This window comes from Salvia splendens, chromosome 1 (assembly GCF_004379255.2).
Source record: "Salvia splendens isolate huo1 chromosome 1, SspV2, whole genome shotgun sequence".
Taxonomy (NCBI): Eukaryota; Viridiplantae; Streptophyta; class Magnoliopsida; order Lamiales; family Lamiaceae; genus Salvia; species Salvia splendens.
In genome coordinates, this window is record NC_056032.1 from 8,978,375 (window position 1) to 9,003,390 (window position 25,016).

The 25,016-nt window shown below is 34.2% G+C and overlaps 2 protein-coding genes across 2 annotated transcripts; both read left to right on the forward strand.

The window, feature by feature from the left end:
* The first annotated feature begins 1,942 nt into the window (after positions 1 to 1,942).
* LOC121803295 (GATA transcription factor 15-like) lies at positions 1,943 to 2,930 on the forward strand. Its single transcript, XM_042202977.1, has 3 exons — positions 1,943 to 2,191; positions 2,285 to 2,392; positions 2,478 to 2,930. Exons 1-3 carry the CDS (start codon positions 2,171 to 2,173, stop codon positions 2,733 to 2,735), a joined length of 387 nt encoding a protein of 128 aa, XP_042058911.1. The 5' UTR covers positions 1,943 to 2,170; the 3' UTR covers positions 2,736 to 2,930.
* Positions 2,931 to 9,630: 6,700 nt separating this feature from the next.
* On the forward strand, positions 9,631 to 10,948 carry LOC121773313. Its single transcript, XM_042170490.1, has 3 exons — positions 9,631 to 10,373; positions 10,473 to 10,653; positions 10,854 to 10,948. The coding sequence occupies exons 1-3, from the start codon at positions 10,323 to 10,325 to the stop codon at positions 10,946 to 10,948; spliced, it is 327 nt and encodes a 108-aa protein (XP_042026424.1). The 5' UTR covers positions 9,631 to 10,322.
* The last annotated feature ends 14,068 nt before the right edge of the window (positions 10,949 to 25,016 follow it).

Consider the following 25,016-nt stretch of genomic DNA (forward strand, 5'->3'; position numbering starts at 1 on the left):
TTCACTTCAAGTTTTTGTTTTCATGTTGTCTTACAAGGACACATATAAATTATTTTAAAAAAATTTGAATAGAGCAGTACTGCTATTTTAAAGTCAAACAAATGATATAGAATCCAAAACAACAAGGAATTACTACTAATATTCGTTTATAAAAGTACAAGCACCTGCAGCATATTCATATATTTAGATGCTTCTGCAAGAGTGCATCATAACATCATCAGCTTTATTATTTGTACCATTCTTCGTTTTGTCCTATATCTACTTATTTGATCTTGTATGACTACTTTTTTCTGCGTTTTTGGATTCTTGATTTTGCCAAAACATTACTATAATTGATTAAGCCATTTGTGTTGGTTTTTTTGGGTTATCTCTCTCGTGTTGTACTCCATAAATGATTAAGTTCAGTATCTCCTATATAGTGTTGAGTTGCTTCGAAGTTCAGTCGACATTACATTTCTTTTTTTACTTTATCCGTTCACAAAAGTAGTCTTACTCTTATTTGTAAATGAGGTGATTTTAATACTATGTATGTAATTGGTAAAATATGAGAGAGAGGTTTTTCATAAATTAAAATTAGATTAAATTTGATGGACAGATATAAAAAATAGGACTATTTTTATGAAACGAATAAATACTTCCTCCATTAGAGATACTTTAATCACTTTTTTATTTTATCTTTTATTTAATAATCTCTCATACATTATTAATTATATATTATTAGTACTTTTTAGGATAAAAGGAATATTAAAAGGGTTTATTGCATTAAATATCCATAAAGAAATGGCCAAATAACATGACGTCCGTTCACAATAGGAATGTATAACGATAACCACTAACCACACATAAATGCATGAATACTAGTCTAGCACTATTATAATGTTTTAATAGGTTTCAATTCATCAATGTTTAATCATAAAAATCATTATTTCACTGCCCCAAACCGGCTATGCCTATTTGACCTTAGTTGTTAAAATAAAAACATTATGAAATTATCCACACAAACATATCATTAGTTTTATAGTACTCCCTCTATTATGACTTTTACCTCGTGCCACAATTACAATATATATAATGAAAATCAACACACACACATACCCATTTATGGGAGGGATCAATTGCTACCTCATCATTTAATTGTTAACTACAATTAATTTAAAACCATAGAATTTTAGAAATCTTGTGGTCTAAAATTTGCCACGTGTAATTTTCGTTTTTATTAATTAAATCGAAAAAGATAAAAAAACTATCAAATTAGGGTTTTGAATGAAAATGTTAATATAGTGTTTCAAAAATATCAACACAATGCTTTGAGAATGTTAACACATTGCTTATATTGACATATTTTATATACTATATTGACATATGCAAGTGAGATCTCGTTAGAATCCTTATGAAATCATCTTTAATTTGATATATGTTGTGCGATAACATAATTTAAATCGAGAAAGTTATAAGCGTTTTAAAGTTATGAGATATTTTTCAAAAGTTAGTTATAACTAATTTGTTGTAAATTGACCTTAATATCGTTATTGACATTTTTTTATCGTGTTGATATTTCGGGGCTGATGATCTAGGCCCTTGATTTGAATATCTAATGACTATTATTTAATCGTAGTTAGCAATTAAATATTGAGTTAGTAATATAACACTCCCCAACACACATATAAGTATATAGTTAAATAAATAAAAAATAAAATAAATTAATAATTAATAAACCAAATACTCAAATATAATCACTAAATCACCAATAAGTAATAAATTACTCCTGCACGGATACGATCATGAGGGAACAGCGAAATCAAAGGCCCAGATTACTCCTATGCATTTCGAATTTTGAAATTATGAGGGGCATTATTGTCAATCATAATAAATCCAGGGCAAGCTAGGGTTTCACGTTTCGCTGGCATTCCTCCATTTTCTGTCAACGGATATATAAAACGATTAGCTCAGCCCACAGAAACACACACTCGGCCCATTCACTCCCTAAACCCTCGCCAAAAATCTATTCCTCTTCAATTTTTCTCCTATTCTGATTTATTTTCACAAACATTTCTTTTTTAGTTTCTTTTTTCTTCCATGTAATCATCATGCCATTTTCTGGATAAATTAAACTTTTCATCATCCCTCCCAAATCATTCCTCTAATTTTCATCAATCCACGCTCCAATCACATGGATCTGAAAGTAGATAAGGTGAGAAACCAATCGATCGCATCACTATCAATTTTTTTCTCGGTTTATCAATCACCAGCAACCAATATTTTACATTTTACTCAATTGTTTCAGAAAGCAGATTTTGGGGAGAAAAATGGCAGCATTTCTCCATTGAAGAGCTGCAGCGGCTGTCACACTACGAGAACTCCGCTTTGGCGCGGTGGTCCAGCCGGACCAAAAGTAAGTATATGAAAACATTTTTAAAAATTTGTTCAATTTGATTTGATTTTGCAAATTTTCGTGCTAACGCGTGTTTGTTTTGCAGTCTCTATGCAATGCCTGCGGGATAAAATACAACAAGAAGAGAAGGCAACTCTTAGGATTGGAAACAGGGAAGCCAAACAAGAAGAAGAAGAGAACGAGCGTTGTGAGGAGCAACGAGGTTAGAGAGAATTTGAAAATGCGATTCAAGAGCGAGATTGTGTTTCAGAGATCGGGGAAGTTGTTGAGCAAGTTGAGAGAGGAAGAGCGAGCGGCGATACTGTTGATGGCGCTCTCATGTGGATCATCTGTCTACGCTTAGTGGAGTGGTACCTCCGCGCTCTGCGGTTGTACCCTGATTTTCTGAAAAAAAAAATTGGAGTCTCCTAACTTAATGATGTGTTAGTTTGAGGAAAAAAAATTAGGTTTTAATTTTATTTTTCTTTTTAGGATGATTCGCTGATGTAATCAGTCTAATGACTAACAATGATTGATTTAGTCATGTTTTTCCTAGTAATAGTATGATTAATTTCTTAGATTTTGATTTCTGACTTTGTGTATATAAGCTGTTTTGATTTATTTATTTTTCTTTTCTCTGTTTAGTATTGTGTTATAAGTAGTGCAAGTGGCCTTTTCGATGTCTCGTGAAAAAGTGGGATTTTTTTCGAATTTACCTCATCTAACATGATAGATCCTTTGTTATAAATAGTTCCAACTTCCAACACATTTTTTTTTTCAAAAATAAAATTTCCTCAACTGATCAAGGCATTTTGAACTTTTTGAGTATTCTAGTTTTGCCACTTTGAAGTAAAAATAATAAAGTGAAAGTCTAAAACCACAAAATTTCATTCATTGGCTGAGACAATTGTAGGATGAGATTCTGCCAAATTTTGAGTCATTACATAATTAATTTGAAAGCATTAAAGAATATAATTATGCAATAAAACAACAATAAACTTACTTCATCGTATACACTTAATTATAATAAGTTGAATGTATTTCATTAAATATATAGAATTTATATTATTAGGGGCCGTTTGGTAGCTATGTTACGGCTAGATAAGGGGATTAATCCAGGTTTATTTGTGCATTTGGTAGCTAGTTAGTAAACTTAATAGCCCGTGTTTTGTATCCGGCCCGCACAAACCCCATTGAAAAATCTATGTTTCAATGATATATGTAACCACCCATTTTGCCATGTTACATATCAAGAATACCTAGTTAATTTTACAAAATACATTTTTACCCATAATTTAAAATTTTCTAAACCTGATCCAAAATAAACGCCTCACTGCACAAAAATAATCCACACTTCAAAAAAATTGGGACAAGAGGTTCTTACACAATACTCTCATTCTGCCTCCCTCCATTTCTTCCGGCAACTCAAACATCCGGTGAATCCATTTCTTCCGGCGACTCTATTTCTGAATCAAGGTTAGGACTTTTGCAAGTATTCTTCAAGATTTACCTGAAATACCTTGAAAAAACCCTCAAATCTCTTGGCCTATTTCAATGCTAATTTGTTGGACTATTTCTCTAATCTCTAATTGTGTGACTATATCATCTCCGGACACATTGCAGCTACTGACATGGTGATTTGCTCATTTGCAAATTTTTGTTAAACTTGGCCTCTTGAGCTTGTTCAAATTTGATACAGATCTTGACATTACGTTGCAAAGGATTGGGTTTGTCCAACTCAGAGAGTGGACACAGAGAGAGAGAGAGAGCACGATCCAGAGAGAGAGGGAGACGAGGGGGAAGGGAGAGGGAAGGTGGTGGCGCCATGGAGAATCGCCAGTGCGTGGAGAGGAGATTGGGGAAGACGGTAGTTTTGGGAATTTGGAGAAGTATAGTAGAGAGAAAATGAGGAAGATGGTGATTTTGGGATATTGGAAATTTGGAGAAGTGTAGTAGACAGAGAGCCGTAGAAGAGAGAGACAACAATTATTCTTTAAGGATAGTTTAGGGATTAATTTAAATTAATGAGGATACTTTTGACAATCATAATTTTATCCTTATTTGTAACTTGTTGTACCAAACACTTAAATATGATAACTCGTAATTATCTTAAGCTATCAAACACCCAATCAAGGTAAATAAATAAATTGAAACTATGATAACTATCACGAATTGTATCATGTCTAGTCGAAACATGACATGGCTACCAAACAAGGCCTTAGTACTAATATTGCAACATGCCTTATTAGTTATTATATGCAAATTGTTCAAGTTAGTCATATTCTTTAAATTATTTTGTCATTTTAAACACTGAACGTGGAGTATACAATAAACTTATATTATTAAGAAGACTGCACCTAAATTACAAAATTCTGTTATATGCATTCGGATTTCTTAGAATTTTCATAAAATTATATTTAATTTATTATATGATATGTTGAAAATATAATACTCCTATAAAGGAAGAGAATTATATAAAATTTATTTTTTTAGACACTTTAGTATTTTTAGTTATTAGTGAAATGGCATTTGACTTCCACACTGGAAAATGAGAAAATAGTCGCCAAAATCATAAACTTCCTCCAAAATCTGCTAGGATTTTCCACCTACTTTAAAAGTGGTGGGAAATACCATGAAATATGGACGAGTGTCGATTTTCTATTATGTTAATTTTGCAGCCAATTTTACCTGACGTGGTTAGCAAGATATCCTACGTGTAACACCCGAAAGGTGAACAAAACGCACCATTTTTAAAATAAGAAAACGTCGTTGTTTTGACCGCTATTGTTTTTAAAATCATCATTATACAAGGCTTCTTCTTCTTTACAAAGGATTCGAAACAATGATATTTTCTTATTTTACAGAATTAGGGCTCACCTTCCAGGGTACACGTAGGACGTCTAGCAAGCCACATCAACTAAAATTGGCTGAAAACTTAACTTCATGGGAAATCGATGCATCATCCAAAGTTCATAGTATTTCCCACGATTTTTAAAATTCGTGATAAATACCAAATCTAAGAGAAAGTTCGTGGTTTTACGACTATTTCCCTTTATAAAAATCTATAACATTATAATATTAAATTTACTATATTAAAAATACAAAATCTACCTCATCATAACAGTAAATATACGCATCATACGTCAAGCTACCCAAATCATTCGAATATTGCGAGAATCACAAAATTATCGTAAGTAATTGACTATGATTTATCACATTCGATCAGGAAATCAATTACTATAACAATTTTATATTTTAATCCTACGACTTGATAATTGATTTTTAGTTCGAATATAGTAGAAACTTGTAAATATGACTACTTGAATGTTTTCAAAAAATAACTACGTCCTTAGAAGCTAACAACAACTAAATCTGGATAACACAATTATAAATCTCGCTGCCGAGAGAGGTCGTCATGTGTCACGATCAAATATAGGAGGACAAGGGTATATGAGACTTTTTTTTATCACAAATCTAAAATACCTTAAATTATTAAAATTGACGTAACTTGTTCGATTTAAATTAATTTTTATATGTTTCATACCAAATTAAAAATAATTTTATAAGAATTTTAACGTTTGTTTTATATATATATATATTATGACAAATTTTTATACAAAAGTACTAAAATTATGGTATCTACTCTATAGAAAGTCACACATCAAGGAGTAATATACTTATTAGGAAACAGAAATCGTACCGTTTTAATATCAAAATCAAACTATATTTTGTTAATGAGAGAAAGAAATAGTGCAACCACACCAATTTACATTAAATTATAAACATACAGTTAACCTCAATTTGTGGAAATGAATGAGAGGAAGAAATAGTGCAACCATGGCAATTTACATTAAATGCTTACTGCCCATGCTATAATTCTCTCACCACCCACACCAGATTCAATTATTTGTTTCGGCGTCCAAATTTCCATTTCTTGGGTCACATAAATGGGTTGTCCAAACAAATTGAGTTCACATATTTTATGATATAGGCCCACAAAAATACCAATCTAAATTTATTATTGCCATTATTATTGCGAGCCTAAGTAGCAATAGTAGCGCATTTAAATATTATTGTAGTCTACGAACACCAAAAATGACTAAATGTAATGAAGTATTTTATATGATTAGTGATTAAGTAAAAAAAATAAAATATTTCGATGTTTTACATGGCATCTACATAATCTTATATTTTCATTTATCTAAATTCTTGATTTATGTTTCAGTTTCATATTTTATGTCTAATCTTCTTGTGACATTCCACTTTTATCTAAGAATAATCATTGCGTTAATCTTTTAATATTTTAAGCAAGTAGTGCTTTGAACTACTACATCGTCGTAACAATCGTTGCTCCAATTATGGGAATGCTCCTACAAAGTAAAAAGGAAGTCTGTAAATACTTTTACCGTGAGGTAAAAATGCATAGTGAATAGTAAATTAAATGGTGCGTGGAATAGTAATGTTGGTGTGTCCTCTTCTCAACGACCTGCCACTCCTCTCTTGCTTATGCATGTGCAAAATGAAGAAGTAGACTTTGTTTTGATTTCATGAGCATTGCATAGCAGTAAAAAGATTTTAAATGTTAGATGTATCATTGCACGAACGCATTTACAGTGTGCAAAGATTTCTCATTAAAAGACAATCTTTAGTTTATTTTAAAGTTCACTGCAACACGGCAAAAAGAAGTTTTCCAAAATCTTCATACTTATGTTCGAAAGTTTTAGTATAAAAAGGGTGTTTGGCTTTCTATCACTAGCACACAAAAATGCACTCTCTCATACTCACCCAAAATCTTGAACTTTCAAGTCATAAGGCAGAAAGGAGGTTTCTGCGGCATTTTATAGCTCACTCTCACGTTTCCACATTTTTTTCTCCCTTTGAAGTAAGTTTCTCTTTCAAAGCTATTAGTTCAAAATATGCATTATCACGTAGCCCTCCTGATCAAAATAAAATTCAAGGATAGCCTCTTCCAAAACTAAAGTCAAGCTTGAACTTTTCGAATTTCTTGGTTACTCTTTCAATTTTAAGGTGTTTGAAAAGAGGATAAGTGAAAGAGAGAGGGACGCATGGTTAGAATGAGTGAGAGTAAAGAGTGTATTTTCTTTTAAGTGCTTGTTTGGTAGGAATAATAAGATATCTAAGATAGATAACTACGATGGGCTTCAAGATACAAATCATGATAAAAACTAAGATAATAATTTTAACATGAGTTTGGTACATTAAGATAAAATTTAAGATAATGTATAAAAAGACATTTATGTATTTATGTCCTTAGTAGTGCATGTGTTCTCAGAAATTGTGATTAGCGATATATTTATTTTAATTAATTATGGTTACTAGTTATGGTTTCCCACAAATTAAATTTAATTAAATAATTCGTACCCATTTATGCTGCAAGTCAATATATTTAATTATATTAATTGTTAGGGATGTCAGTGTAGCCCGAACCCGATGGGCTGGCCCGAAAAACTCGCTAAAATTACAGGGTTAGGGCTGAAAAATCTCAACCCGATAATGAATCGGGCTTAACGGGCTAGCCCTATATGGCTATCGGGTTCTATCGGGCTAGCCCGACGGGCTACTGGGTCAGCCCATCGGGTTATATAAAAACCTAATTAATAATATATATATTAAATATCTGGTATGAGTTGTATGACTCTTAAAATTTTATTTCTTTTTTAAATGACTTTTCACTTCCACTTTCTGGACCACACGATATTCTCCACTTTTAGCTTCCATTGTACTCAACATCCTAATTCCTAAATTCACTTTCACCTCCACCGTCACACTTCACTTTCAAGTTTCATAAGGTGTTTTCACAGCTTCACCTCCACCGTCTCACTCCTCTTCCATGTTTCATCGGGTGCGTGCTCTCTCTCTCTCCCTTCTTCTTCTTTTTTATTTATTCGTGTATCAGTGCATGTCAGTGTTCATATAAATATGTTTGATAATTTAATTTCTACAGTATTTTAAAAGTTCTATCCGTGTATATTAATATACTTATATATCTATATACCTGCAAAAGTGAATTTTTTTGTTAGGATTTAGAAATTGGATTTATACTTTTTTGTTAAAACCCTAATTTACCTTATTTGTTTAATTAGTAATTTATTACTTTTGTTTTTTAGCTACTGTTTGATTAGTTGCTTCAATACAAATTCACATTTTTTATTAAATATTGGTAGCATTTACTTTATATATAGTATGTGTTTTAGAACTCTATTCTAAACAAATATAAGTGATAATTGATTACAACCGATGCAAAACAGAGGCATTTTAGTTAGTTTATACATTGGTTATACATGATTATTTGATTAGTAATTAATCAATGCTAATAATATTTATATTTCTGATGCAGATTTATAATTGTTAAAAATGGAAGATTCTTCTCCAACAGTTAATATTGAAAATATGGAGATTCTAGGTGATTCCAAGCCTAAGAAGAGATAAAAGACTTCCGATGTTTGGAATAACTTTACAAATGAAGAACCCGACAAAAATGGGAAGAATGTCAAGTGCAATCATTGTCTTCAAAGATGGAAATATGAAGGTACGAAAATGGGAACTTCCACTTTTAGTCGCCATATGTTGGTTTGTAAGAAGAAACCGAATTTTGGAGATGTGGGTGCTATGCTTCTTAATCATGATGGCAAGTTAAAGGTTAGGATAATGTAATAGACCCAAAAACATGCCGAGAATTGATGATTAAAGTAACAATTGCACATAATCTTCCATTGAGGTGGGTTGAATATAGCGAAATGCGAGTTTTTTTGAAGTATTTGGACCCGGATATAAGGTTTATCTCTAGAAATACGCATGCCTTGGATGTGATGAATTTGTATGAATCTGAAAAGAAAGGATTGAAGATAAGATTGAATAGTGTGCCTGGAATATTGTGCTTGACTTCTGATATTTGGACTGCTTGTACTAATTCGGGATACATTTGTTTGACTACACATTTTGCGGATGAAACATGTAAAGTGAATAGCAAAATACTTGCATTTTGTTCAATGCCTCTTCCACATACTGGAGCTGAATTAGCTCAAAAGATTTCTGACATTCTGGTGGATTGGAACATAAATAGGAAAGTTTTTTCTTTGACTTTGGATAATGCTTCTGCTAATAATTTCATGGTGAAATTGTTGAAAACACGACTTCAGTTGAAAAACTCATTATTGTGCAATGGGAAATATTTTCATGTGAGATGTTGTGCACATATCCTGAATCTTATTTTACAAGAAGGGTTGAAAGTAGCTAGTGATGCTTTAGATAAAATTAGAGCAAGTATCAAATATGTAAAAGCATCAGAAACAAGAATGATCAAGTTTAAGGATTGTGCACGAAAAGTTGATATTGAATTTACTACTTCATTGTGCATGGATGTGCCTTCACGTTGGAATTCCACGTATTTGATGCTTGTCAGTGGAATTAAATACCACCGAATATTTTGTATGCTTGAATGTGATGATTTAGCTTATAAGCATTGCCCAACAGAGGAAGAGTGGGAAAGAGGAAAAGTGATGAGTGAATTCTTGGAGCCATTTTATGAAATAACTAATTTATTTTCTAGTTCATCCTATCCTACTTCCAACCTGTATTTTATGGAAGTATGGAATATTGCTCAATTGTTGGAGATGAATTCTAGAAGTCACGATGAAGTGGTATGGTCTATGTCTCTTTTGATGAAATCAAAGTTCGAGAAATATTGGGAAGATTATAGCGACACTCTCTCCATGGGAGCCGTGTTTGATCCAAGAATGAAGTTAAAACTTGTGAAGTATTGTTACTCAACACTTGATCCTGTTTCAAGTCAGGACAAAGTCAATAGGTTGAAGATAAAATTGTATACTCTGTACGATGAGTACCAGAAAAAAAAAGTGTTGATGCATCTTCGATTAAGATTCCTCAATCTAATGGAAGTTCTAATTCCGAAGTTGGAGAGTCTAAATTCATGGAAGGGGGAGTAAGGAAAGCATTGAGAATGAAATCAAGAGTACTTGTTGTAAGTAATCTTATTTTCTTAAATATTTGTTTGTATTATATTTGTATCTAAAGTAATTTCATTTATCTTTTTTACTTACATTTAATATTATTGCTCTAGGGATATAAGAGTTATAAAGGTCTAACTTCTGATACAAAGTCAGCATTGGATGTATATTTGGAAGACCTCCCGATGGATGAAGATGCTGGAATCGATTTGCTTAAGTATTGGAAAGAGAAGTCATCCCGTTTTGGAGTACTTGCTAGGATGGCGTGTGACGTGCAGTATTCCTATAACAACGGTAGCATCCGAATCTTCCTTTAGCATTGGAGCACATGTCTCAAATAATTACCGAAATAGACTCCTTCCTGAAAAAGTGCAAGCTTTAATTTGCACACGTAATTGTTTGCATGGATATTCTAATGATAAGATTTTACTTTTGTTATAAAATTCTAAACTATCAAAATATATTTTATGTTAACATAGTAATTTTGTTAATAGAAGATGGAGATTCTGAAGATGATGAGGAGGAAGCTAATGCCCAAGCTGAAGTGTCAAAGCTTATAGACTTGGAAGAATGTCATTCAAATATTTAGGTTTATTTTGAAACATGGATTTTTTTACTTGAAAGAATGTCATTCAAATATTTAGGTTTATTTTCAAACATGAACTTTTTTTAGAACTTGTGGTTAAATAGTGTATCTTTTTGTTATCTTAGATTATGTCATGAATATTTTAGATTTTAAGTCAGGAATATTTTAGATTTTTAATATATTACTTTACTTATATGATAGACTTATATTTTATTTTTTATATAATAATTTGTTATGGAATATAGATATAAGATTCTTAAAAGTTAAATAAGTGTTAATTTTAATTATTTGCTTAAAAACTTGATTAGCCCGCTGGGCTAGACCGAAACCCGAAGGTTTAGGGTTAGAGTTGAAATTTTAGAACCCGATAAAATTTCAGCCCGATAAACCCACACCCGATAAGCCCACAACCCGAGTAGGACTGTCCCGAAACCCGCTGGGCTGGCCCGATTAGCATCCCTATTAATTGTGACTATTGATTATGTTTTAAACACATTGAAAAAATTTACAAAAATAATATTGTTATAGAAGGAATCTGAAAAATCAAAATAAAAAAAATCTAAAAAAAACAAAAAATTGCTGTAAAGAAATAGGAGTAGAAAAAACACAATAAAAAAAATCAATCTAAAAAAATTACTCCCTTCCCTATGTAGCAGAGACATTTCTTTTCTGTACGAGAGTTAATAAATTGTGTTAAAAGTGAGTTAAGTGGAGGAAGAATAAAGTAGGAAAGGAAAATGGTAGAACGATGAAGAGAGAATAAAGTAAAAGAGAGTAAAGTAAGATAGAAGAAAAGTTATATTACTTTTTATCAAAATAGCAAATGACTCCGCTACGATGGAGCAACAAAGAAGGAATATGAAGTATAAAAATAATGATTAGCTGTAGAAGAAATCCACAAAAACCAAATGAAAACTTTTTTTGAATAATAGAAAATCAACAAAAACAATGAATTGTTGTAGAAGAAAGAAATCTAAAAAAACAAAATCGAAAAACTCTAAATCAAAATTAGGTTATAAGAAATTGGGCTCAGGCTAATTGCAAGAATTCGGATCCAATTCTGATGCCAATGGAGGACATCGGCTACCACACCATCCATAGAGAAGAGTCGACGCCCATGGAGGACCTCTACCGCCGTACTCATCGCGATTGACCGATGAAAGACAAGGGGAGTGAAGAAGGTAATGAGAGAAGAGGACCGAAGGGGGAGAGAGAGAGATTGGGGGGAGGATCGAGAGGAAGGGGGTGTTGAGAAAACCGGCTAATTTTTCTCTCAAATAGTGAAATGAACCGATTCAGTAATTTCAGAGTTAACCCAACGGGGTCTACTCGATAAAATTACTTCTCCAAATAAATTCTTTGGAAAGACTGGCGGGGACACTGTGCCTCTTAAATACCATATTCCTAACATAATTTATCAGTCGGTGTATTTGTCAAAATATAAAAACACCCAAAAGAACAGTACAAAACACTACTACCAAACCCACAAATAATATTGAATATAATATCACAACAGAAAATAAACCCAGAAATAAATGCGAAACAAAATAAATAATAAAGAAAGAACACACCCGAGACTTTGATAACGGAGTTCGGCCAAATTGCCTAAGTCTCCGAGCACCCTATGCAGAGCCCACTTATATATAGACGAAGAAGAGAATACAAATGTTTGAGGATGATTAACAAATGAGGGAGGAGTGCTCCTTTTATAGGTTGCAACTCCCCCCAACTATTGCTAACCCACCGATGTGGGATAGAAATTTAGGCAAATTTCAACAAATCTCCACCTTGACAAAATTTCAAATCCCACCGAACACAAATCTTCTCCACCCAAACAGACGACTCGCGGTGCTTTCATATTGGCGCAGTCAAGCGCCAGCTCCAAATCGCAGAATACTAACCCAGTCCAAACAATGTTCAAACTTGACTCTCGTCACCACCTTGGTCAACATATCTGCAGGATTCTCCAAAGTTGGAACCTTTCTGATGACAATTTCCTCTTCTTCGAGAATTTCCCGCACAAAATGATAGCGATCATCAATGTGCTTCGTCCTTGCATGAAAGACCTGATTCTTTGCTAAATGAATAGCACTCTAGCTGTCAGAATATACTTCAAGTTGTTTCTGACCAACCCCTAATTCTTTCAGCAACCCATGAAGCCAAATTGCCTCCTTCACAGCTTCAGTAATGGCCATGTACTCTGCCTCTGTCGTAGACAAAGCTACCGTTGACTGCAAGGTAGACTTCCAACTAACTGGCGCACTCGCTAAAGTGAACAAATAGCCCGTAGTAGATCTTAGCTTATCTAAATCACCAGCATAGTCGGAATCACAATATCCAACTGCAAAATGACCAAGTGATTTATCCTGCTCAAACAACAAACCAATATCTACAGTATCTTTGATATACCGCAGAATCTATTTCACAGCTTGCCAATGACCCTTTCCTGGATCATGCATGTATCTGCTCACAATACCAATGGCCTGTGAAATGTCTGGTCTTGTACACACCATTGCATACATCAATCTTCCAACTGCGTTAGCATAGGGAACTTTCGCCATATATTCTCGCTCATCTTCCGTTTTTGGAGATAACTGAGAACTAAGTTTCAAATGAGAAGCAAGTGGGGTACTTACAGATTTGGAATCATCATTTACACCAAAACGTTGTAGTACTTTTGTCAAATACTGCTTCTGTGTCAGCCAAAGCCTGCTTCCCTCTCTATCCCTTGTAATCTCCATATCGAGAATCTTCTTGGCTTCCCCCAAATCCTTCATCTCGAACTCTTTACTCAACTGAGCCTTCAATCTGTCAATTTCAACTTGGCTCTTTGATGCTATCACCATATCATCAACGTATAAGAGTAGGTAGACGTAGGAACCATCTTGAAGTCTGCGCAAATACACACAGTGGTCGTATTTGCTTCTTGTGTACATCTGATTCTTCATAAATTTGTCAAACCGTCTGTACAACTATCTTGAAGACTGCTTCAATCCATACAACGATTTGTACAATTTGCAAACCCAATTTTCTTTACCAACAACCTTGAATCCCTCCGGTTGGGTCATATAGATTTCCTCCTTCAGATCACTGTGTAAAAATGCGGTCTTCACATCAAGTTGAGATAGCTCCAAATTCAACTGCGCTACCAAAGCCAACAAAATTCTAATTGAGAAATGTTTAACAACAGGAGAAAAATACCTCATTGTAATCAATTCCCTCCTTCTGGGCGTAGCCTTTAGCTACCAATCTTGCTTTGTAGCGAACATCATTTTTGTCAGGAAATCCCTATTTCTTTGCAAAAACCCATTTACATCCAATTGTCTTCCTGCCTTTCGGCAATGGCATCAGCTTCCACGTCTTGTTCTTCTGAAGAGATTGCATCTCTTCTTCCAAAGCACCTTTCCAACCATCGCTTTCTGAACTTTCAATAGCTTTCGAAAAGATACATGGAACATCATCAACAAATGGAAGCGCATATGCTACCATATCTGCAAATCGAGCAGGTTTCTTATTTTCCCGCCTCGTTCGCCTGACTGCAATTGGTTTTGATTGCTGCGAAGGTTCTTGGGGTGGAACCTCTTCATCATCTGACTCTTCTTCTTCCGTAGGAGAGTCATTTGTGGTGTTCCTAGTTGGGATCACAACTGCTTCTTCGAACTCCACCTGCTTCGGTGTATACTCCACCTGCTGCGAAGTATCACTACTATTTGGATTTACCTTATTCAACATGGAAGATTCATCAAAGGTAACATCCCTACTTACAATCGTCTTCTTAGACTCCAAACACCATAACCGATATCCTTTAACACCAGCACTAAAACCCATAAACAAAGCCTTCTTTGCACGTGGATCCAACTTTGATTCAGTCACATGATAATATGCAATAGAACCAAAAATATGCAAAGAATCATAATCAGTTGCAGGTTTATCGGACCATACCTCTAAAGGAGTCTTGCCATCAATGGCAGAACATGGCAAACGATTGACAATGTGTTGAGCGTATGTGATGGCCTCAGCCCAAAATTTCTTGTCTAGCCCAGTATTAAACAGCATACAACGAACTTTCTCTACTAGTGTTCGATTCATACGCTCTGACACTCCATTCTGCTGTGGTGTATTTCTCACTGTAAAGTGCCGAACTAGGCCACACTCCTAGCATACATCTTGGAAAGGATCACTCTTGTATTCTCCACCGTTGTCAGATCGGAGAACCTTGATCTTCATCCCCATCTGATTTTCAACTTAAGCTTTCCATTTCAGAAAAATCACAAGGACTTAATTTTTGCTCTTCATAGTGTACACTCAAACTCTCCTGGAAAATTATCAACATAAGTGACAAAATAGTGTCTACCTCCAAGTGACGGAGTCATGGCAGGTCCCCACACATATGAGTGCATGTAATCCAAAATTCCCTTCGTATTATGGATTACAGTGCCAAATTTCACTCTTCATTGTTTTTCCATAACACAATGTTCGCAAAACTCTAATTTGCAAGACTTCGTACTTTTCAATAATCCTTGCTTGGCGAGAATTTGCAATGATCTCTCACCAGCATGTCCCAATCGCAAATGTCAAAGCTTCGTCGCCTCTGCATCCTTCTTGTTACTCGAAGTTGCAGTTGCTACTGTTCCAACAACTGTACTACCTTGATAGTAATACAAATTGTTCTTCCTCACGCCTTTAACATCATCAATGCTCCTGAAGTTGCTTTAAGAATTCCATCTCGCATCATCACAACTAGGCCTTTAGATTCTAAGGCCCCCTATGAGATGAGATTCTTCTTCAACTGGGGCATGTACCGCACATCCTTCAAAATTCTGGTGGATCCATTCTGATTCCGTAGCTTGATTGAGCCTATCCCGGCTGTCTTTTTTTTCATTTTTAAAGGGGGATCAACAATGGTTCCCCATCTACCCCCCGAAGTGACTCGGACCCCCGGTCTAACGGTCGGAGGTGAAGCGTCTTACCACCGAGCTGCGCTTCGTTGTCGGGTTGGGAAGGAACGAGTCTGTATAACCAACCTCCCCCAAGCACGGGTCCAGGCGACGCCATGAACAGGCTACCTCCCCCAGCGCCTGGGTCCAGGCCAGTGACTCAAGAACCCCCCCAGGGGAAATTAATCCCCAAGATGGGGCATCAGGGGTCGAACACGTGACCTCCAGGATGGCGTGGTATCCTTACCCCTTAACCACTTGAGCTAAGGGGCTTGGATATCCCGGCTGTCTTACATGGACTGTCATTCCCCATGTAAATAAATTCGCCATTGAGTTCTTCGAAATCAAAGAACCACTCCCTGATGGGACACATATGATAGGTGCAACCTGAATCCAATATCCACTCGTCTGGATGCGATGTTGAAGGTGAAACCGTCAAAGAACAATCTGACTCCGCATTATTTTTGCATTCAGCAAAATTTGCATCTTGCGAAGCCTTTTCTTTCTTCTTCAACTTTGGACAGTCTTTCTTCCAATGTCCTTTCTCATAACAGAAAGCACACTCATCTTTGGCAGCTGGCCTTTTCGATTTGGACCTTCCTCTTCTCTCCTTTGATCGGCCTTGTTGACGACCTCTTGCCACTAATGCTTCATCTATAACTGCTTTGCCTTTCATTTTATCTGTCTTTCGCAATTCATGACTATACAAAGCAGAACACACAGTCTCTAAAGACACATTCTATTTACCGTGGAGTAATGTGGTCTCCAGAGTTCAAATTCATCAAGTAGAGACGACAACAACATCAATGGCAGATCCTCATCCTTAAATTTCACATCTAAATTTAGTAGGTCTGCTACTAATTGGTTAAACAAAGTAATGTGTTCATTCATAGTGGTACCTGGTCGGTATTCAAATCGGAACAACCTTTTCGTCATAAGGAGGTTATTCTGACCACTCTTCTTCAGAAATTTGTCCTCCAGTGTCTTCCACAATCTATGTGCAGAAGTCTCACTCTTGACAGCATACTTCTGCTCCCTGGACAGACACGACCGAATTGTACCACAAGCTAACCGATTTATGGTACTACAATCTTTATCATCTATATCTTCTGGTTTCTTTTCTTCAATGGCAATGTCAAGACCCTGCTGGAAAAGAGAGTCTAGAACCTCCCCCTGCCACATACCAAAATGGCCAGTAACGGCAAATATCTCCACCGTTAATTTCATGTTTGACAGTGGAAACCTCGACCACGATGACGAAGAACTAGCCTTTGTTACTTGATCATTCCCCGCCATTACTGACTCAAAATAAAGTATTCAATATTACAAACAAATAGAACCAAGGACGAACCTTGGCCCTGATACCACTTGTTGAGAAAACCCGTTAATTTTTTCTCAAATAGTGAAATGAACCGATTCAGTAATTTCAGAGTTAACCCAACGGGGTCTACTCGATAAAATTACTTCTCCAAATAAATACTTTGGAAAGACTAGCGGGGACACTGTCCCTCTTAAATACTAGATTCCTAACAGAATTTATCAGTCGGTGTATTTATCACAATATAAAAACACCCAAAAGAGCCGTACAAAACACTACTACCAAACCTGCAAATAATATTGAATACAATATCACAACATAAAATAAACCCAGAAATAAATGCGGAATAAAATAAATAATAAAGAAAGAACACACCCGAGACTTTGATAACGGAGTTCGGCCAAATTGCATACGTCTCCGAGCACCTTCTGCAGAGCCCACTTATATATAGACGGAGAAGAGAATACAAATGTTTGAGGATGATTAACAAATGAGGGAGGAGTGCTCCTTTTATAGGTAGCAACTCCTCCCAACTATTGCTAACCCACCGATGTGGGATAGAAATTTTGACAAATTTCAATAGGGGGTAGAGAGAGAGTGGGAGATTACATACAGCTCGGGGAGAGAGAGAGTGGGAAATTGTGAGGGAATTACAGCTCATTTGGGTAGGGGTGGAGGGATATTTTAGTCAAATGCATTATACAGATAAGTAATCACACCCTATTCATCAATGCGATTGCTTATCATGAAAAGGGAGTTACTTTGGCGAGCCTGGTTCGGGCTGATTAAAGAACACAAGCCATAAAGTGAAGTAATTTGACTACCAAATGCATGTTAAGGGCACGGTAAGTTAGCTATCTTGGACTCATCAGGCCTACCAAACAGCCACTAAGGGTTTTATTTTAGGTTCCTTTTCTTAAAATTGTTGGGCCTCTTTTATTTAGTTTATGTAAGATTTTGGACTCTTGTTTGTTTTTTTTTTCTTTTGAATAAGGCTATTAGAATCCAATGTCTTGGGCCGAAAATTTATTTTAGTCCTAATTTATTTTTTGGAAGATTCATTTGTTACTTTTTGGTTTAGCTTTTTGACCTCCGATTAAAGATTTGTTATTTGTTGTGAGTGAAATTAAATCAATTACTTGGAATTTAGTATTCCTTGAAGTAATCTAATTTTGGGAAAGTAAGCTTGTTTAAGCAAATCCTAAGAATTTATTAAGTAACTAATCTCTTGATTAATTAATTTCTATGTTGTAATGCAAGAAATTGTGGTTGAATGTATAAGAAATTGTGGTTGAATGTATAAGGTTCATGTCTTCATACATGAAATCATTTTTCATCTTGCTTTCGTTGTGTTGTTGAATAAGTTGAACCTTGCAGTTTCCTTAAGACTTTGATGTTTGATATGTCGTATTGTAAGAACCTCTAACTCGAATCTTCATGAATCGAGTGTATCCTATTTGTTGTCTAGTATTTTGTTAAGTGTATGATCGTCAATTTATCCTTCTCCATTTCTACCCCTTCCTTTTTTTTCCCACCCCTAGTCATGGATTATCGAGCTTTGCTATCCTTAGTAAAGTGCGATCGTGACACTTCTACTTCCTCAGAAGTCACAGAGCCGAAACTATTTATGAAATTTTGTCAAACAAAAATTATATACTGGTCTTCGATGATCTCATTCTAATAAAGAAATCAAACATAATCACGCAAGATTCTTCTCTTTTTTTCTCCTATACGGTTCTGACAACATAAAAAGATGGCAGTACCTCTAAGATTATGGACAGATTGTTTTATTGAATTAAACCTCTGCAATTTTTGTGTTTGATTTTAATTTTTGTGCGGCCATTGAGTTAATGAGCTTGGTCGACAATGGAGGTTGTGGATTGCTTCATACTCCGGATATTATTTCCCTGAATTCAATAAAAAAAGGTTGCAGGATGATTAAAATTACAAAAGTGGACTATAATCCAAAACATAATTATAGTTTGATTTTATTCTCAATATTCTAAGGTATCGAAATTTGAATTTTGCTATATATATTCAAAAATAGAAATTGTAACGATAACAACAACTTACTATAAGGTTCACAAATTTATTGATTTGGAGACAAAATCTCCAATTAATGCGTTCTTTTGATAGGTATTTGAAACACAAAAACAAAACATTATTATTAGCCTTATTTTTAGAAGAAACTTTTTTTAATTCCAATAGTATCTCCAAATTACGCCTCAATATATTTTATAAATGCACATGAAATTTTCGCACTTCTTCACACCCACTTGGCATTCTATTTTGCCTCCTCAATGCTTCTTCATCTCTGACCAACTGCAAAAATATTGAATTTAAATAACAAGTTGTAACATATGCAATAAATATTGAAAGTTGAGTTTAATTACATTGAGCTTTTTGCAATGGTTCGCCACATTCGCAGCGATTCTTAATACAAACAGGCGATTTGGGGATAATCCTTTCGCAAATGATAAATAGATAGTTGCAATCTTTAGAGGATTTGCAAGGCTTCTTTACAATAAGACTTGATGAACTCGCTGTGTTTATAAAAATACTGTATTAAATAAATAAGTCTAAACACTGTAATATAGATGCGCTCCAAATGGGATAACAATGTTAATAATTATGAAGATAATTTTGATATTAGAGAAGAGATGCTAACCCACGACAATCAACAAAAGAGTGAGAAACAAAACCAACTTTTGAGAAGCCATCGTATTCTTGAATTGTTTGACGTACTATTTTTTTCCTTTTTTATATTTGTTGTTGTAGTGAGGATTGAAATCTCAGCAACTCACTTTATATAGACGTTTACATTTTGACAAACATCAAATGCAAGTTGTGGAATAAATTACACATTTCCATATTTTGAATGATAAACTGATATAATTCGTATAACCGCAACACTCTTAATTGTGAATGCAATCCGATTGATTTTTGAACAATATCCAGATTTTGACAGATTTCCAAAAGATAGATACCTTACAATAACATTTAGGAAATAAATATATTTCATTGATGTGAAATTGTTAAACAACTTCATTAATTATTATTTATATAATAATAATAATTTAAAAATCCATCTATTTAATCAATCTAATTTAACTATTTAATTCTATAATAGTTGTAGCAAAATAGTAATAAGTATCCAATTCATTTATTATACTATCTTTTATGAGTTTGAATTAGTTATTAAATATAATTCTTACTCGTGTTTTGGTTTCAAAATAGTAAATTGCCGTGATATATGATGGATCTTAGCCATCATACATCGTTCATAGGGGGCTAAATTTCTTCTATTTCCATTTTCAAATTTATTTTTGATATCCTAGTTTACGTTTTTCTTAATTTGAATTCATAGGGTTTCGTAGCTAGTTTACATGTTTCATTCTATAACACGTTTGCACCAATGAATAATGTAAATATAAGATTTAAATATATTTCCATGTATATAGGTGTCGTTGCTCTAATAATAATTGATACGCACAAACATGCTAACAACTAAAACACTACTATTTGTATGTAGATACATTCATATACTTTTGTCCGTAAATTTCTTTTATTTAAATCTAAGTCTAATTATTTTAATTTTCAATAAAATTTTTCTACTATCATATTCAAGCGCAATTTATATAAATTGTGATGCTTTTATTTGTATACCGAATTTTGCATCAAATCAACTCAAATATGCAAGTTAAAACTACATCCAAATTGGTCTTCCAATACCAATGAAAATGGTCCAAAACCGTAGTACTACATATATTCATCAAGTTATTCCATTTCAATTTTCATATGTTTACAAAAAAATATACTCTCGCTCTCCCTCAAGAATATACACTTTGAGTGTGACACGGATTTTAATGCACAATTGATAAAGTCGAAGAGATATAGAAAGAAAAAGTTATTAAAATATTGTTAGTGGAAAATGAGTCTCACCACATTAGAGAGAAAAGAGTTTCTAAAATTTGAAAATGCATATTCTTGTGGGACGGACTAAAAAGAAAATAGTGCATATTCTTGTAGGGTGGAGGGATTACTATTTAATATTCTTTAGACAATATAATTTATATACATTTTTTATATTATCTTTATTTACTGTTCCATGTATTATAATCATAGACATTATTAAATAAGATTATTTAGTATGTGAAAACCGTAGGGTAATTAAAATTAAAAAAAAAAAGAATTATAATTCGGGATATCCTTATCAATTAGTACTAGAGACTCGAACTATTTGTATGTTCAAAGATCACCCACAAGCGTACGGGGTTTTGTAGGCCGTGACAAGTAAAATTATCGATCTTCAAAGACTAAAAGTCGGTTTGAATATTACGATTGGACTTTGAACTATTTATACTAAGGGAAGTGTTTTTTTTTGTTTTTATCTAAGTTCTAAATGCAATTTAACCAACAAATGAAATGAACAAAGCAAGTAATGAACGAGTTTCACACAAGATAGAGAGGATATGGTTTTTGATCCGATTGCAAGATTACGGGATTTCACCTAGGGAACATGCTTATCTATATGAACCTCACTCATGGCTAGGAAAGTCGCTGCAATTGGCTAGACCATCTCTTGAGTGCACCTAACATGTGGATTAATCTCTAATGTCAAATTCTCCTCCCTACAATTCGAAGCTAACCTCATAACTCTAAAGAGTCAAAACCCTCTCTCTAGCACTTGCTTCTCTCGAATGCAAAATGTCACGTAGTTGTTATAACACACCTAATCATGCATCTCTCGATTACGATAACAATACAATGAAATTCAGTTGGTAGCTACACAATTGAATTTCACTCCCTCCGTCCTACTTTAGTAGTCCCAATTTATCATTTTTGGTGTCCCACTTTAGGAGTCTCGGTTGGAATATTCCATGGTCATAGGCCTCACATGACACTAACATTTTTCATCTCACATTTTATTAAAAAACTAATATACTACATTTCACTATCTTTTTTCATCAACTTCCTTTATATATCTTAAAACACGTGTCGAACTCAAATGTGACTCTTAAAATGAGACGGAGGGAGTAAATGCACAATTAACCAACAAAACCATGAAATGAGATAGATAAGCATCAAACCACAAGAATAATCCACACAATCCATTAAATCTTTACCAAAACCCTACCAAATACTTAGCTACTCACAATAGCATCCAAAAACAAAGACAAATATCTGAAAACAGAAGAAAACATGGTAAACAAAGCAATAGCTACTCCCAATGGGTGGAATTGGTGGTGGGAAGTCTTCTCCTTCTATCTCTTGGGTGGATGAAGCTTCTTGGCCTTCAGTTCACCTTCCATATCTGATTCTCAACCTCAATTGTGTTTGTCAATGGGCAAAATTAGGCGTCAGGGGTAATCGCTCGGTCGGGTAGTACGTAAGTTGTCAAACGCCCGACCGGGCGAACTCACAGCACCCCTACTCTCTGTGTCAAACGCCCGGCCAAGCGAAATCTCTGGACTCCCTGCGTTCTTTATGCAAAACGCACGGCCCGAGTGTTCTCACTGTCTTGGCTCCTTGAACTTTGTTTAAGCTCGTTTTAACATGTTTTCACTTCAAAACTTCGACCAGCTCATTAAATCACCTAAATAGCAAATAAGTGGGTGAAAATCTATACTTAACACATCAATTCACTCAATAACTTGTGTTAATCACCCACAAAAACATCCTAAACTATGAATTTGCCAACTAATTTATATTAAATATTTATTTTATCCTCAATATTTTATGGTCTTCCATGAGTAAGAATTTGCTGGGGTTTGGTGCCCCTTGCACAACGGAAGACATGCATAAACAAATAAATCAGATCTACAGATCTATTTGACCGATTATGAGATCAATTACTCACATGTTAAACAATTAATTGCATACACACAAATTAAATCATGCTCAGGAAATACAACCCTAATTCATGATTTCCTACGGATTAGAATTACCGAATGGATTCTCCAAAGAATCACCGATTGCTTGTGCCTTCTCCACGTGATGTTCTTCATACTCAACCACGAACCTTCTAATTTGTATCCCGAACTCAGATAATGACCTTTGGGTGGACAAAGCTTGTCAGAATCGAAAAGAGTTTGATTAGAAAGAAACAGAACTTTAATTCTGTGAAGAACTGAAGAAACCGTCCACTCACAAAGGGAGGAACGAAATTAATGAGTTAAATCACTATTAATCTCCTCTCTAATCTACTTTTATATAGAGTTATGATGTGCCAGATTAGGAATCCATGAGGTTGGACTTGGGCTCCAATTGGTCTTTTACTAATTAAATTGAGCTCTAATTTAATACAAGTCCAAATAGAATATTATTATCATCCACTATAGTATAATAATATTGACTGCTCGTCCAATCCCAAATTACGAGTAATCCGGGTATTACCTATTTAATTGATTATTTCCTGTGTTTAAGATATAAGTATCCATTAATTAATTTAAGTTTGTTATTTGAATTTAATTAAGTAATATCTTTTTCCAAGAGTAGTCTAGTTCAAAATCTTTATTTATTATTCTGGAATAAATTTCAACGGCCGTGTTTCTGAATTATAAAACCTTTTTTCGAACACCTCTTGAGGATATTATCAAACTGGACTCACCCAGGACACGATTCATTGCAATAATAATACTAGCACCTTTAGACAAATGATCACCACTACCCAAGGTATCAGGATTCTTGGATTGCGAAAAATTCGCACCATTTGATAAATCAAAGTAGTTCATAATCAATATCGTATGCTCAATGTTATGTCAACAATGATTAAGAAATAACAATCACCGAGACCTCGTCTTTCAGTAAATAGCAAGAACGACTTATCTCAACTGTCAAATCCTTCAGTGCTATACCACACTAGTGTCGTTTATTTCCTAAGGTAAAGAAACATGCGGACTGGCACTGCAATCTTTCACGATAGGTAGCCAAAGCCTATCTAGGTTGTGAAATTCTATTTCTCTTCTACAAATGACCGACTTGTCACCTTCTGTGAACGTCGTCCACGACCAGTCTACTATGCAAAAGAATTAGACATTTTTTGCCACTTATACATTTAAATGTTTGATAAACATATTATAAATGCATAAGCAAACATCAATGCGATAAAATTACTTCTTCTCGCCTTGGGTTAAAAGTGGATTGTAGAGTTTATTGTATACAAGGAATTCTATCCGTGCAACATGCTCGAAATATGTTTTTCACTATACCAATCCTAAGAGAATTTACTTTGCTATCGAAGTTAAATCTCTTATATATATTCGAATAAAAAATATAGTTATAAAATAGACTAACACAATCATATAACAACTAACAAATTTATGGATTTGGAGAGAAAATCTTCAATTTATAAATTCTTTGATAGATATTAGACACCATATAAATGACTAATAAAATTATTGCACTTTTTAAGAAAAAATGTCTTTAATATATCACTTTCTATAAGTACAATACAACCTTAGTAGCCATCGGCGAATATCTAGAAAATACATTTAATATTTTTTGGGAAACATTATGTATATGCAGATTTTATATTTTACCTTTATTTATTGCTCTATATATTATTTCCATAAGCACTAAATAAGAATATAAGGTTATTCAATAAAATAAGGCGTTGGATGATGAACTACAATCCAAGCCACAATTACAGTTTGATTTTTGATTTTGTTCTTAATATGTTATGACCTCGACAAGTAATGTTTCTCTTCTCTATCGAAATTTGAATTTTTTGCAATATACTATTAGGGACGGGTAGTACGGTGTACCTTACCGAAATGATCTTACCGTAAATTCGATATGCGAAAAAAGTCATACC